Source organism: Podarcis filfolensis (genome assembly GCF_964270895.1).
Source record: "Podarcis filfolensis genome assembly, chromosome: 3".
Classification (NCBI taxonomy): domain Eukaryota; kingdom Metazoa; phylum Chordata; class Lepidosauria; order Squamata; family Lacertidae; genus Podarcis; species Podarcis filfolensis.
Window position 1 is genome coordinate 29,670,952 of NC_139606.1, and position 14,179 is coordinate 29,685,130.

General features: G+C 40.0%; 1 protein-coding gene across 12 annotated transcripts in view; it reads right to left on the reverse strand.

Annotated features, from left to right (window-relative positions):
* KIDINS220 (kinase D interacting substrate 220) overlaps positions 1-14,179 on the reverse strand; it is a 61,460-nt gene that overhangs the window by 18,520 nt on the left and 28,761 nt on the right. For 11 of the 12 annotated variants that reach the window (XM_083606954.1, XM_083606955.1, XM_083606960.1 and 8 more), the window contains exons 19-24: positions 13,174-13,417; positions 12,935-13,023; positions 11,986-12,130; positions 10,592-10,754; positions 4,175-4,353; positions 599-825 (exon numbers count right to left, since the gene is read on the reverse strand). In XM_083606954.1, the coding sequence (XP_083463080.1) occupies positions 599-825; positions 4,175-4,353; positions 10,592-10,754; positions 11,986-12,130; positions 12,935-13,023; positions 13,174-13,417 (1,047 nt within the window). Of the gene's footprint in view, positions 1-598; positions 826-4,174; positions 4,354-9,492; positions 10,196-10,334; positions 10,755-11,985; positions 12,131-12,934; positions 13,024-13,173; positions 13,418-14,179 lie in introns of those variants that run through there. The other variant, XR_014546462.1, reaches the window with a different exon arrangement.

Here is a 14,179-nt window from a genome sequence, read left to right on the forward strand (position 1 = left end):
CGTGCCGTAACTCCATACTTGTAAGTGGGCTTTGCACATTCTAAGCAGCCAACATTACGCCCTTTACCTGCTGTTGGAATCCAATTCCAATCAAAACCAGTATGGCCCATGGTCAGGGATGATGGGAGTTGCGAGTCCAACAACATCTGGAGGGCACCAGGTTGGGGAAGCCGCTTTAACCTATGAGCGACCCTATAAACAACCTTCCTTCTATGCAGTTACCAAAACCATGGAGCCTAATCTTTCTTCCATTTGTCTACTTCCTGCAATTATGTAAAGATTTATGGCTACCGATAGTCTTGCTCAAACGTGCATGTTCAAAACCAGCACACTAAAAGAGACAAAATCTTTTTTAAAAAATTCTGAGCATATTCCAAAATATTTCATCACTGTTGCATCATTCGAACCAAAAGTGCATTTCTTCACAAACTTAGCCCCATGGTTGAGATTTGCTGTGTACTTATGAATAAAAATGCTATGGTTTTCATCAGTTTTCTGCTGAAGAAGTGTGGCATTTTAAACAAAGTATTTATTACACCAGGAAAATCATCATCATCATCATCATGCGTCAATTTTCAAAAGCAGCTTTCTTTCTTACTCTATTATAGAATGGATGCTGAGGTCCGGTCATGCCGCTGTAGTAGCTGCTGTGAGGCTGTGGAGATACAACTCCTGCATTAAAAGGCCCATTAAAGGAGTGTGTCGAAGAGCAGGCTGAGGAAGGCTGGCTAAACACCGACGATGCTCTAGGAGCTGCCTCTTGCAAAGGTAACGTGGGATATGGGATTGCTCCAATGTTAATTTGGTCTCTTGCAGCACGGACATCTGAAATATTTAATTTGCAAAAGTAATCAGCAAGCATTGCCAATAACATATAATCTAAAAATCAAAACAAAGGACACAATTAGAGCTTCCTGGCAAATTGTTGCACGTTCTGTTCTCTCTCTGGAGACAGAAGTGGATTCAGCATTAAGATCAGTCTCTCTCTCCCAGAACCAGAGGAAGAACAAAAACTTGGAAGGTCTTGGCAGAACAAGGGCTTTCCTTTCTTTCTCCAGACCTCTTAGTTCAACACTGAGAACGCAGAATCTCAAAATAAATAAATTTAAGAGCTGACCCCTGCTTCCTCAAACCCCTGTTATATACGAGTACTGCTCCATTATGGAGAGCAATGAAAACAGCAAGGATCAGTGGCAGCTGGTCCTTATTGGTCCTGGCAGAAGACAGGGCAGCAAATGGTAGATAAAGGCAGTGGTAGACACGCCCCATTCTACTGGTTCTGCTCCTTTCAAATTACCTTGCGAGAATTATGAATGAAGGACCTTCAAGAAAGTGGTGTGTCTCCACATTACTTCTATAAGGAGAGGGGCAACCAAACCTCAAAAAAGAGTAAGGAAAGTAGGGGGGGGTGGATAAGACATTTGTCAAATCCCCCCACCCCGTCCCAACAGGAAGCAGACTAAAGGGGCAGTTTCATATTACCTCTTGCTCCCTATTTTTGCTGCTGCAGCTAACAAACGTATGGAAGAAGGGAAAATGCTAAGGGGAGACGCTGGTGATGCTAAGCACCCCCTCCCCTCAGCTCCCTTCACCCACTGCATTGTCCTCTATTATAAATAATAATAATAATAAATAGACTCACTCACTGAGATGTTTTTTTCCTGATGCTTGGCTTCATTCCACCTCCACTCCAAGTTCCCTCTCTCTCTGTCTTTCTGTCTGTTACTGTCTGTCACACACACACACACACACACACACACACACACACACAGCCAAGGCTCTTAAATGATATTATAAATATAAAGGCAAGTGACAGCCTTCTAGCCTTTTCCTCTTTTCCTCATATTCTGAAGGGACAGAAGACAAAAACTGGAAAATGCAGCAAATGAATTGGTTGGAGACACTGATTAAGACCACCATACCACGGTGCCAATTGCCATGTCCTGAAAAACTCCTGAATGTTAACAACAATGGGAAGATGTCCACAAAACCTGCTGCCCATCACACCAGATGGGTTCAATTTCTTCTGGTGCACAGACTCATTAAGAGGAAAAGATTGCTGGAACGGAAACGACCATTGCAACAAACACTTCCCACCCCATGATGGATTGCTTTGCATGATGGACAGTCATATCTTGCTTCTCGAATTTAATCCGTTCTGGGACTCAACACCCAAAATGGTTCGAGAACCAAGTCACAGCTTCCAATTGGCTGCAGGACCTTCCTGCAGCCAATCGGAAGCCGCGACGGACATTTGGCTTCCGAAAAACATAACAATCACTTCCAGTTTTCAATCGTTTGGGAGTCAAAACGTTCGAGTTTAAAGGCGTTCGGCTTCCAAGGTATGACTGTATTCTGTCCTATTCTTTAGGGTCCTACACATATCTAAGGCTTGTCACTTTGTCTACTTAGAGCATGGAAGTTGAAGGCATTAAGAGACGAATGAATTCTTGAGGCTTGTGAAAGGCGGAATTCATCCTGGGAACATTAAAAATGCTTCAGTGGAAAGAATTGGGCCTTCAGTGGAGCAGAGAGGGAGAAAAACTGACCTCACTACAGTGAGGTACTGTGGCACAGGTTTGTCTCCTGTCTCGTCACAAAGAAAACCAACTTATTCTTGAAGAACCCTTCCAACCAAATAGAAAAGGACACAAAACCATTCATGCTGGGCTGCTAAGTACACAGTTGCTTTCATGCTTCCTGCGCTGGCTCTCGGGAGATACTAGTCATTCTCAAAGAGCACTTCTCATCAGAACAGCTCTGCAAGGCCATGGGTTAACAAGTCAGAGTTAGAGCAGGCCTTTTCAGGAATCACCTATATGGTAGTCCTATCCCCAAGTCCAGTAGGATATAAGAGTACCCGATGTCCTCCTGGCTCTCACTTAAAAAATAGTAATATTCCCAACGCCCTGGAGAAATAAAAGTGAGTGTGGCTTTGGAAGGAGAGGCACAAAAGACCTCCCTCAAAAGAAACTGGGAATGAGCCTCCTCTCTCCAGACTTCCATGTTTATTCTTGCCTATCTGGGTCAAGAGGAAAGGTTTATATTGATGCAGAATACACTGCCTCCAAAGGGAGAGCTGCCTTTCAAGATGTTATACATTATGTACATACTGTATATGTATGCAATGCTTTTTTCTAAAAAAATAATATATGTTTAGGGGTACTCTCATTTTGACTCAAGAAAATCACTATTTTATAGTTCAAATCGGGGGAAATAAATACAGTAAATGGACAAAACTACGAAGATTCACAAAATGTGTATGGGTATGCGTATCCCTGTGTACCCCCAGAAAAAAACACTGTACATATGCATGTGTTATATGCTAACATACAAAAATTATAGTTACAGGTAGGTAGCCATGTTGGTCTGCCGTAGTCGAAACAAAATGAAAAGATTCCTTCCAGTAGCACCTTAGAGACCAACTACGTTTGTTATTGGTATGAGCTTTCGTGTGCATGCACACGTATCTGAAGAAGTGTGCATGCACACGAAAGCTCATACCAATAACAAACTTAGTTGGTCTCTAAGGTGCTACTGGAATGAATTTTTTTTATTTTGTTTCAAATACAAAAATTATGTTACACTGGAAGGGGGAAACCCAACCATTTCCAGTCTGTTTCTCTAGCTGCCTGAAAGGACAACATACGAGAGCTTGTAAAGCAGCCCTTACAGAAACAATATTCAGCACTACAGAATACATATGTGTATTCTGGTTTTCTCAACAGGAAATACCTACATAAAATATCTCTTAATTCCTCTGTGACAGTGTATCTTCTGCATTATAAGCACTGCTAGGATTTTATATGCTAAATTCTAGAGACTAGTAGTTTGAACACTAACAATGGGAGATTTAACTACAATAATAATATGCAGTTCTTGTCAAATTGACACATTACATATGGACCAAAGAAGGTGGGCAATGCTTTTTATAAAGAATTGCCAGTCCTTTATTCATTCATTACTAGAAGGGTAAAACATACTCAATTCTGAATAGTGATCATGTACTTGGGATTTGTGCTGCCGTGTTTCTGTTACTGTCCTTGTGTATGTTATTCGTTCTGATAACACAAATATCTCTTTCTTAGAAAAGTAATTTATTTTATTTATTCATTTCATTACACTGATGTTGGTATTAAAAGCTTTCCTGTTGGATAGTCAAATGGCAGTTTACCTGCAATAATTTCTCGGAGTTTTGGATCGAGGTTCACTGTACATGGAAGAAAGGTTTTTACATCACGTGCTGTAAGGACTGGAGTTCGTGAAGACAAAAATACTTCAAAGTTGCGAATATCCCCATCAATTTCAAGCAGAGGTTCGACATCTTTAGTTGTTGGAATATTCTTTGAAATTCTACAGAAAGCAAAGAAACTCCACATTATAAAGTCCTGAGTAAATTCAGACAGAAGGTTTATCAGGCATTTCTGTCTAGCTAAGGATCACAAACCTAGTAACAGATCTATCATTACTAACTTAAACATGTTCCTATCCAAATCTTCCCTCAGATAATTCACAAACAACTTGTAAACAAATGTAGCTTTTCACACATTCATGGTTGAGATTGCCGCAAAACAAAGTTAAGAACGAGAACAAAGAGTTAAAGTTTTTTGGTTTGGATTTTTTTCAAAACAAGATTCCGAAAGAAAAGGAGCTGAAGACTTAGATGAAAAACCACAGCTGAGAAGTCACATGAAGCAAATTAGCTGAATTTTAATGCCAGCTCTGCTTAAGTCTGAATGTGAACAGTGTTCTGCATATGATGAACAATACTCCTGTTCAGAGGCTAATAGCCTACTGCTGTTTTATAGATTGAAATCTCTATTCTAACCTTCTGAGCTCAATACATTAAACTATTATGTTGAAAGAGATATTTATGTAAATGATAATCTTTTGGTGAAGGGCCACAAATCTATGTGTCTGTGCTTCTCAACTTAAAAAAAAGGAAAACGCTCACCCACAAATTTTTGCAAAGTTACATGCCCTTAAAACCCAAGTTAGTTCAAAGACTACACATTATGCGATGGAGGCAGCAGTATTCTTGTTTTGGAACATCTGCTGCTAATAAACCTTAGTTTCTCTCAATGCATTAGTAGAAAGGACCATGGAGGAACAAAGTGACCATGATTCGCTCTCCAGAAACACATGTTCACACTAAGCCAAACTTTAGTGACCCAACCAGGCCAATATGTGCACATTATTTTGTGCCAAAACTGAGAACAGGAAGATGGGAAGTTGCCACAGAGTTAACGATGGTTTGTTGGTGCTCTTTTATGTTTTGTTGACCGCTCAAACTCTCATGCACTATGAAGATTGTTTCAGTTAGGGATTAACACTGTGAGGTAAGGCACTCACATGCACACTACAGAATTTGGAAGCCTGAATTGCTTCTTGCTAAACTCCTTTTTATTTGTCTTCTGTTTATCAACAGTAGCAATTCTATCAACAGTAAGCCTCACTGAACACAAGTGGAACTTGTTTCCAATGCATACACAAATTTGGGTTGTTCATTTCCATTTTTTCCAACTCACTTTTTCCTGGGGATTGTTGCCTTTTGAACTTCTGCTCTTCTTATCTCCAAATTTTACAATTCACCCTACCTCGGCTCCTTCAACACAAGATTAGGATGAAGCCAGGCAGAGCAAACTACACTTATCAGTTATACAAGGTAATTAACAGAATGTTTTGTTCGTTCTTTCTTTTTTTTGCATCAATAATCTTTGCCTTGTATTAAGGAGACAGGTTACTCAGGGAGTTGAATTTTAAGGCTACAAGGAAGTTAGCAAGAGTAAGAGTAAACAGCAGGAATTTCTGAATGTTTCGGAATCAGAAAATCACGTGTGTATATTTTTAGAAGCGCGGATAAATAAAGATAGTATCAAATGGTGGATGTAAGTTCATCTATTACAAGGCTTCAGTGATGGTTTGAAAGACCTTCCATAAATACGAACCTTTTGTCTACTACATAGACAGTTGAGATGGTCAAAATAGAAAGATCAATCAGATGGTGGAAATAATGGGAATATAATAAATAGAAAGGGATTAAATGCATGGTTGTACTGAGAATGCTAGTTAAGAGATGGTCAGTATGAGAGGCTGGGTGTAAAGTGACAGGGAGAAAGGTAAAGAGTCTGAGAGTATGGGTATTCTCCAATAAAGAGGACTGGTGTGTGTGGGTGTGTTTATGTGTGTTCATGCTATGGGTTGTTTGGAAGTGTAGGCTGCTCATCTTGAAACAAAATTTGCAAATTCAACTATTACAGCTTGTTAAAAAAGAGACGAGGCAAATTAGCAATCAAGTAAAAAATCAGAAATAGACAGTTGATATCAGGCTTGTCGTACCACTGAGATATGTATAAGAACACTAAGAATGTAAAATAAGGACAAAGTAAAATGGTGTACTAAACATATGCATATCATTTCTGGCAGCCAAACTAAGTAATTAGGGGAAATTAGATAATTGGGTATATTTTAAGGCAAGCTGAAGGGGAGAATGCAATGAACACAAGAAGGAATTTGCTAACAAAAACAAGGCACATCCAAATAACAATATCTGGGTAGTGCCAGAATATAGACACGGCATATAATTTTGCAGAGGAGATGGCACATCATGTGTGCTGCTGGTTTATTTCCTTTTTAACGGTAACAGGCCATGGGATGGGGTGGGAAGTACAGCTGGCTAGGCAAATGGTAAAAAAGGAGCAATGGACTGTCCTCCTTTCTAAAGCTTTGACCACTGTTTCTGTCCATGTGGACCCTTGGAGGCAGACTCCTCTTCGGCAGATGGGTGCAATCAACAGCAGAAAGTGTCTATCCCACCAACTGTTATGTTTATGCGCGTAGCTAAACTCTGAAATCCGCTCCCACACGAGCCAGCGACGGCCACCAACTCAGACGGCTTTAAAAGAGGATTAGACAAATTAATTCTGTGACCTCTATGATCTCTAATGGAGGGTGAGGCTGTAAGTGGCCACTAGCCATGTTGGTTATGATCTACTTTACAGGCAGTATGCCTGGGAATGCCAGCTGCTTGGAATCACAAGTGAGAAGAGTGCTGTTGCTCTCAGGACCTTCCCATAGCCATCCCACTTTGAGAAAAGGATGCTGGACTGGATGAGCCACTGGGAGGTGGGGCAAGAAAATGTCAGGATAAGCTATGGGAGGGGGAAATGTTACATATTAGAAAAGTAATTGTAAGCACACGCTAACACGTAGGTTGTATCTAATGCAGTGCCCTTGCAAGAAGACCCAAATTTCCCATTGAAATCAAAGTACCTAACTCTTGTCAGGACTGCATCAAAGTGGCTGCTTTTGGATGCAATGCTAAGCCAGCTATATAAATTTTAACAAGAAAGTGCAACTTCAAAAAGCACCACCTCCATACAGACTCAATAGAACCTCATATATTTCTCCCTCTCTCCCTTAAACAAAACTGGTTAAAACTGTCCTAAAATAGAAACCCGCTACCACCTACTGGTGAAGAAACCTTTTTTTAAAAAAAGAATTACCTTGTACAAATGTTCTCATTTTTAAAAAGCACCCTACAAATCTCAAATACAGTTTATAGAATGAGTAATTATCATTTGTCTAAATGTGGTACTGGAAAAGTAGACAGAAAATGCTCGAGTTTTCATTTCTCTTTTCTCAGTTATGTATATGTTAACAAAAAAAAATCTCAAATGATTTAGACAAAGGCTTTTAGCTCAACACATAATTGCAACAAAATTACAATAATTGTCCCAATTAAAATAATCCTGAATGAACAGTTTGTCATCTTAATGTTCTGATGGTTTATAGAAGGATCTACTTAATTAGCTGAAATTGCTTTCCAGTGTTAGTATCAAATGTCATTTGTTAAAAGTTGAACGATTTGGAAAATAATTTAACAAAAGCAACTTTACCAAACATCAAGAACCAACATTTTTTTCCCAGCTGAATAAAGCAAGCAGATGTGTCATCAAATTGCTATAAAAATAAATGAGCCTTTTTATGGGAGGGGGGATTTAAACTTTACTACTGGTGCTAAAGATTTCTTATTCTGATTTTTTATCAGCTCAGATTTCTTTAATAAAACATGTATCATTTATGCCTTCTCCTATTAACACACTGTAAATACTTTTTCAAACCCTACTAACAACCTAGAGAGACAGAAATATGTTCCATTTGCTAAAAGCAAAGTTATAACGCAGAAGTTATATTATTTACCCCAGAAAAATGCTGTTTAATAGAACACACCAAATTTTATCATTAGAACTGGTAAAAATACTGAGCAATGCACATTTATCTGCAGAACTTAAGACACTCTATATATACCCCAGGGGCACTTAGGGCTATATCACATGAGAACATTTTCACTGTCAGAATAGAGCTTCCATGGAGCACAAGCCCACCTGAGACCCCCCCCCAAGCTTTTTCAGACGTATTTTATAGTGTTCCTGCTGATTAGACTTCAGTGAGGTAGCTAGTGGGAAGCAACTAAAAACCTCTCTCACATTCTTGCTGTCTGAAGATTATGCACGCCATAGTTTGCAAACCAGGAGTGGAATTGGTTAGTTTCAAGAAGGATTTACATCACTGCATGTGTAATTATATGCAAAAAACAGGAAGTGGAGTGAAACTTGGAAAGCAGAAGAAGAGCTCACATTCAAGAATTTGGCTTCTATTTGGAAACCATGGTTTGCTGAGTACCAAGCAATATACCTGCACTGGGCCTTGGAATTGTAAGAACAGACGCTCATTTACAGGTAGATGAATTCGTGTTTGTAGCTATGCATAACCTGCAAGCCACACAGAGTATCCCTCACCTATTTCAGTGTTTAAAAGTTACAGAGAAGCTACTGAAACGAACAGGAAACAAGCAGGAAGACAAATATGAATTCTAGATTTAATGTTAAAACGCTGAATGACAGACCTCTTCACCAATATCATTGGTATGTTAGTGCCATCTGCTGGAAGATTAAAGGCAGTTACTAATGAAAAAGAGGCTTTCCAACTCTATACACATTTATCTGGAAGTTCCACCGAACTCAACAGGGCTTTCATCTGAATTGTACTGCAGACATTTTCCGGCAGTTTATCTAACTGGTACTAACAATGAACGTTAACCTACCGTTACGACATACTACATTAGAAGGGCAAAGCTATTCAATCCAAATGGAGACCCTATAACTAACAGTTCTGTAGCTCGGGCATATCCGACCTTGGCCCAAGTACTGCCAACCCTGCTGGAGCAAGCAAGCAGGCAGAAGCCCCGGCTACTGTTGTTCTTTCCTGGACCTATTAGCCTGCTCTCATGGCAATTTGAGGTTTTCTAATTCCTTGATACCATCTTGGCTGTGAGTCCTGGAAGATCTACAGGCCTTTTTCCACCTGGCCTGGGAACGCAGGGCCCTGACTGACTCCAGCTCCAGAAGCTGAGGCTTGCTGAACAGACTCTTGCACTGGGGGTGCTATTTCAGGTTTTTTTGTTGGGGGAAGGGCTGCTGCTGTTATGGATTTATTTTTTTTTGCATCTTTATTTTTAGATCATACTATGATTTATGTTGAAATTGTTTGGTTTGGCTGTGAACCTGTTGATGTGTTTTATTTATTGTTTATGGCTAATTTTCTTATGCGTGTAATTATGTAGATTTCTTCATGTCCAAACCATGCTCAAGGTGGCTTGCAACTATGGAAAGGTGGAACACAAATAAAATGATGAACGAATGTATCAAAGGAGTATCCCAAAAGGGAACAAGGACACACAGAAGGTGGTAAATGTGTTTAATCCCGTACTTAGTATTTGTGTGATGTGTAACACGTAACAAGTTTTTGAAGACCTTAACGTGCATTACCTAGTCATAATCCTTATATCTATTTTATGGGGTGAATCAATGTCATTATCCCACACCCCATGGCAGAGGTGGACAACTGCCCAAAGCGTATTCAGTTCATGGCAGAGTAGAGATTAAAACGAGTTACTATACAACAACTAGTTACTATACTACAACTATTCCTTACATTTATGTTCCCAAGAAGATTTGGATGGATAGACCATTAGATTATGTTATACTGTGTCCCTGTTGCTTTTCCAATGACGGACAAAAGAAAAAACTAGAAGACAGCGACAGCCATTAATGCCTTACTCTCTTCATTTAACAGATATAATTATACCCCATTCTGTTAACGAATCATAGCGCCTAATTCAGGCATGGCCAAACTTGGCCGTTCATCTGATGGGGGCCTACAATTCCATCATCCCTGACCACTGGTCCTGTTAGCTAGGGATGATGGGAGTTGTAGTCCCCAAACAGATGGACGGCCAAGTTTGGCCATGGCTGTATCTTTTAGCATAGTACTTAAGAATCACAAGTTATAGTAATCAAAAATAGTAATAGCATATCACAAATACTCACATCTTATTTTGTGAGTTTGAAGCATTTGCCCAACAAAGCAAAGCATTCAGACATATGGTAATTTGTAAGTACCCGAACCCCAAAATAATTTACTCCCATCTGCTGTGGACATTTACTTTCTCTCACCCAGGAAACAAAGATAGTTAAATCCTGACTTTTGAACACCCACCAACAAATGGAAATTTCAAAATCACGCCTACCTCTCATAGATAGTTTTTAATGTTAGCTGATCTGGAACACCTTCTGTTTCTTCCAGATACAATATGAGCCAAGAGGTCCTGTATGGCCACTGTTCTGTCAAGTTGATCCAGCTAGCCAGTCTATCCCAGTTGAAAGTGATCTGATTAGCTCTCAGTAAACGACCTTTAAAATATGAAACGCTGTGTAGGTAATTTTCAAAATCCACAGCTGAGCCATACCTTTATTTGGACCAACCAAAATGTCACCAACAACCAAGCAAGTTCTGAGTTCACAGGAAGGAACTTAATGGCCACATATGGACGTGACGCGAAGTCACAAGTTGGTTTAGCCGTACTGTGCATAAATCCTTCAAGTGGGGCAACAAAGCATACAGCAACTGACTCAGCATTGTATCTAGGCCAGCGCTCATGGTTTGTTTTCCCCAAAACAAACCAGTTAGGAAATCAAGAATAAACCTTGCCTTCATAATATGAAACCACATTTCATTTCTCTTCCGCAATAGGTTTCCCCTTTCTTTCCCACCCCACCAGCCTCTCAACATCTGATTCTGGGGGTGCATGGAAGGCTATGGGAGGGAGGGGAAGAAATGGAAGCCCCACTGCGTGAGTAGAAGCTCGTTCTGTTCATGCACAGATAAATATGCCCCCATGTACTTTATACTATCAATGCTTTGCTTTTCTCAAGTTAGCTTCTCTGATCATATCAGAGGCAATTTGTTGAAAAACCTGATCGTTCTGTAATTTTTCAGCCAACTTCACTATTGAAGGGTGATAAAAAGCTCTTGATTGAACCCAAAAGCCATTATATCACAGAAGGCATGACGCCTTGTCCCCCCAACTTCGAAGGCCCGGGGCTGCATGACATCAATGCGGTGTGCGCACATGACATCAGCACGCCCTGCACCATGCTGACATCACTTTTGCACATCACAGGGTGTGCGGCCACCACAGAACTTTGTGTGGACCCGGCCCCTTCAATGAAAATTTGAGGCCTTGGCCCTCACAGCCCCAAATAGATGGCGCCCCTGCACCACAGGCTGATCACCAACCGTAAACAGAAAATCATGCAACTCCAGCAGCCATAGTTTGGCTCACCTGACACTGCCCAAATTTTCTCTGGATAATTTGACTTTTACGCAGTTTTCATGTTTATCGTGAAAACAGTGTGTAATGAATATGGTGTAAATTATTTGATTTCTCATCACCCAAAGTCTCATTTCCATGGCTCACTCTAGGGAGGAACTGTGGACTTGACCTCCATGAACAGGTAAACAGTTTTTCTTTCCTAAGGCACCTAATGGACTATGATACATGGCTGACATGTACACATAGCATGGAAACTGTAGGTTTTAAATGCCTCACTTTGATATGTAAATTATAATAAGGAAACACACCTGTCACAGAAACAATATTTAGCAATCGCCTCATAGTCTGCGGGCTAATATCACTGAACCAGTCTTCTGTAACCAAAAGTTTAGTCAGATCAAAAGACATTTGACGTGTAATGGTACGCTGAATTTGTCTTCTTCTGTAAGTGTCCTAATTTTGGGGGGTGGAGAGAGAACGCAGGTATTATTTGTATGAACTGTTTTCATGTTTTACTATCTACCCCAAAGGCAAGATGTTATACTAGTGCATTTAGAGGTGAACAGAGTTGGACAAAGACCAGGAGTCACTAACGTACTTCAAAATGTCTCACCAAGAAAAAGTAGGTAGGTATTTCTTGCAATAATTTTCATTTCAGTGACACTTTTAAACAAAGTTAGTGATGTTGCTGTCCACAATATACTATTTCTATATCATAGATTCAAATGCTTATGAGACGTGTAGCTATCAAAAGTGTGCACCTATGGAGCTTAAAGATCTCAATGTAAGAAACAAATCAGAAATGTACTTGTATGTTTCTTCTGAACATACTAAGCCTACTTGTTAGTAAAAGCTGTATCAAAAAACAACTTCCCAAACATAATATTGAATAAATATGTCCTATTTTAAGGTTTCTATGCAGATATTTTTATTATTAGATTTGTTCCACTCTTACTATGTTTGCTTTTGATGTATATATTTTTGTAAGATGCCTTATGAGGGTTTATCTTAAAGACAGGACATTAAATGATCAACATGGTTGATCTGATCTTGCCAAGCACCACTTTCTAGCAGCAGTTTGTGGACCCAGTCCAGGGTCCACAAAGCCAATGAGCTTAAAGACTTCTGCTACATCTGAAGCCAGTTTATGAATATGAACCCAGAATACATGACCTAAACAGCTGTTTGCTAAAATGCATAACAATAATTTACGTGTGTAAATTATGTGTAAAAGATTTCCAACTGGCCATTTCTTACCCGCCTGTTGAGAGCTGTTTTGCTTCCAAACTTGGTCACATCTCCCAGGCTATTCTGTGAAACCCTTCGATCAACATCTTCATGGAATCCTAGGAAATGTCTCTCATTAAAACACATTTTCATTTTACCATACAACAGATGATTTTTACTAAGTGGTAATCGTTCAAATATTTATGCTATCTTTTTAAAAAAACACCACTATTGGCATTTGATGCCTGATTATTTATAATACACTATACCTGCACCATCTGAGTATGGGACATCTCCATTTGTGGTTGCAGCTACCATCATCTTTTTAGCACTACTGAGTCCACGGCTGTTAAGAAAGACAGGTAAGTGTACGATATTTCTCATGTAATCATGCCCATTTATATTTGAGTCACGGAGCACACTGTTCAGGTTCTGATTAATTGCCTTTATGATGATGTGTGGGTCACTAGCAAAAATTGCAATAAATGGGCCTTTTGAAAACAGGACTCTAACCTGTGAAAAGAAGAAAAGAAAAATGAATGAAATCATTCAAAATCTGTATCCCACGGGTGGTCTAGTCACAGATGGCAAAGATGGCACAAGTGGCTCAGGTAGCAAGGCTTTCATGACACTCCTAGACAGAAGTTGGAAGACCGCTAAGGCTCACCCCGCCCCCCGCCACTGCCCATCTCTTCTGTACTGCCCACTCCCAGTTCAGCAGGAGGTAAAATGTGGAAGGGGGCTGCAAATATGTACTGGGCTGTGGATTGTGAACAGCACACTCATATATTGCCACCACAGGAAGCAAAAGATTCTGCTGAGACACAAAGTTCAACAGGCTATGTTTATGGAACACAGATTGGGTTGGATCCAGAGAAGTACTTGCACAACAGGGCTCTCCCACTTTCATCTTGTCACTTCAGCCCTTCACACTCTACAAGAAGTTGCCTTCCGGGATATTTTGGGATGTGACTAATGGAACTGCTGAAGGGGGTAGAAATGACAGAAATCAAGAGGAGGGACTGTTGAAACAGTGCCTTCCACTCATGCAAGGGATTCTCTGGAGCTTGTTGCTGTAGTTTCTTCAGGTTAGCTCACAAAGGGCGGGGGGAATGAAATCACTTTTCAATGTTATAGTTCCAAAACAATTCACACAATCTCTTCAGGCAAAGATCTTAACTTAGGAGCAAGCCCCCGATATAAGTGGAACACAGGCTTGGGCTGTGAGTTCCACTGAAAGCAAGTCAACTCAAAACAGCTAAATTATTCCACTGG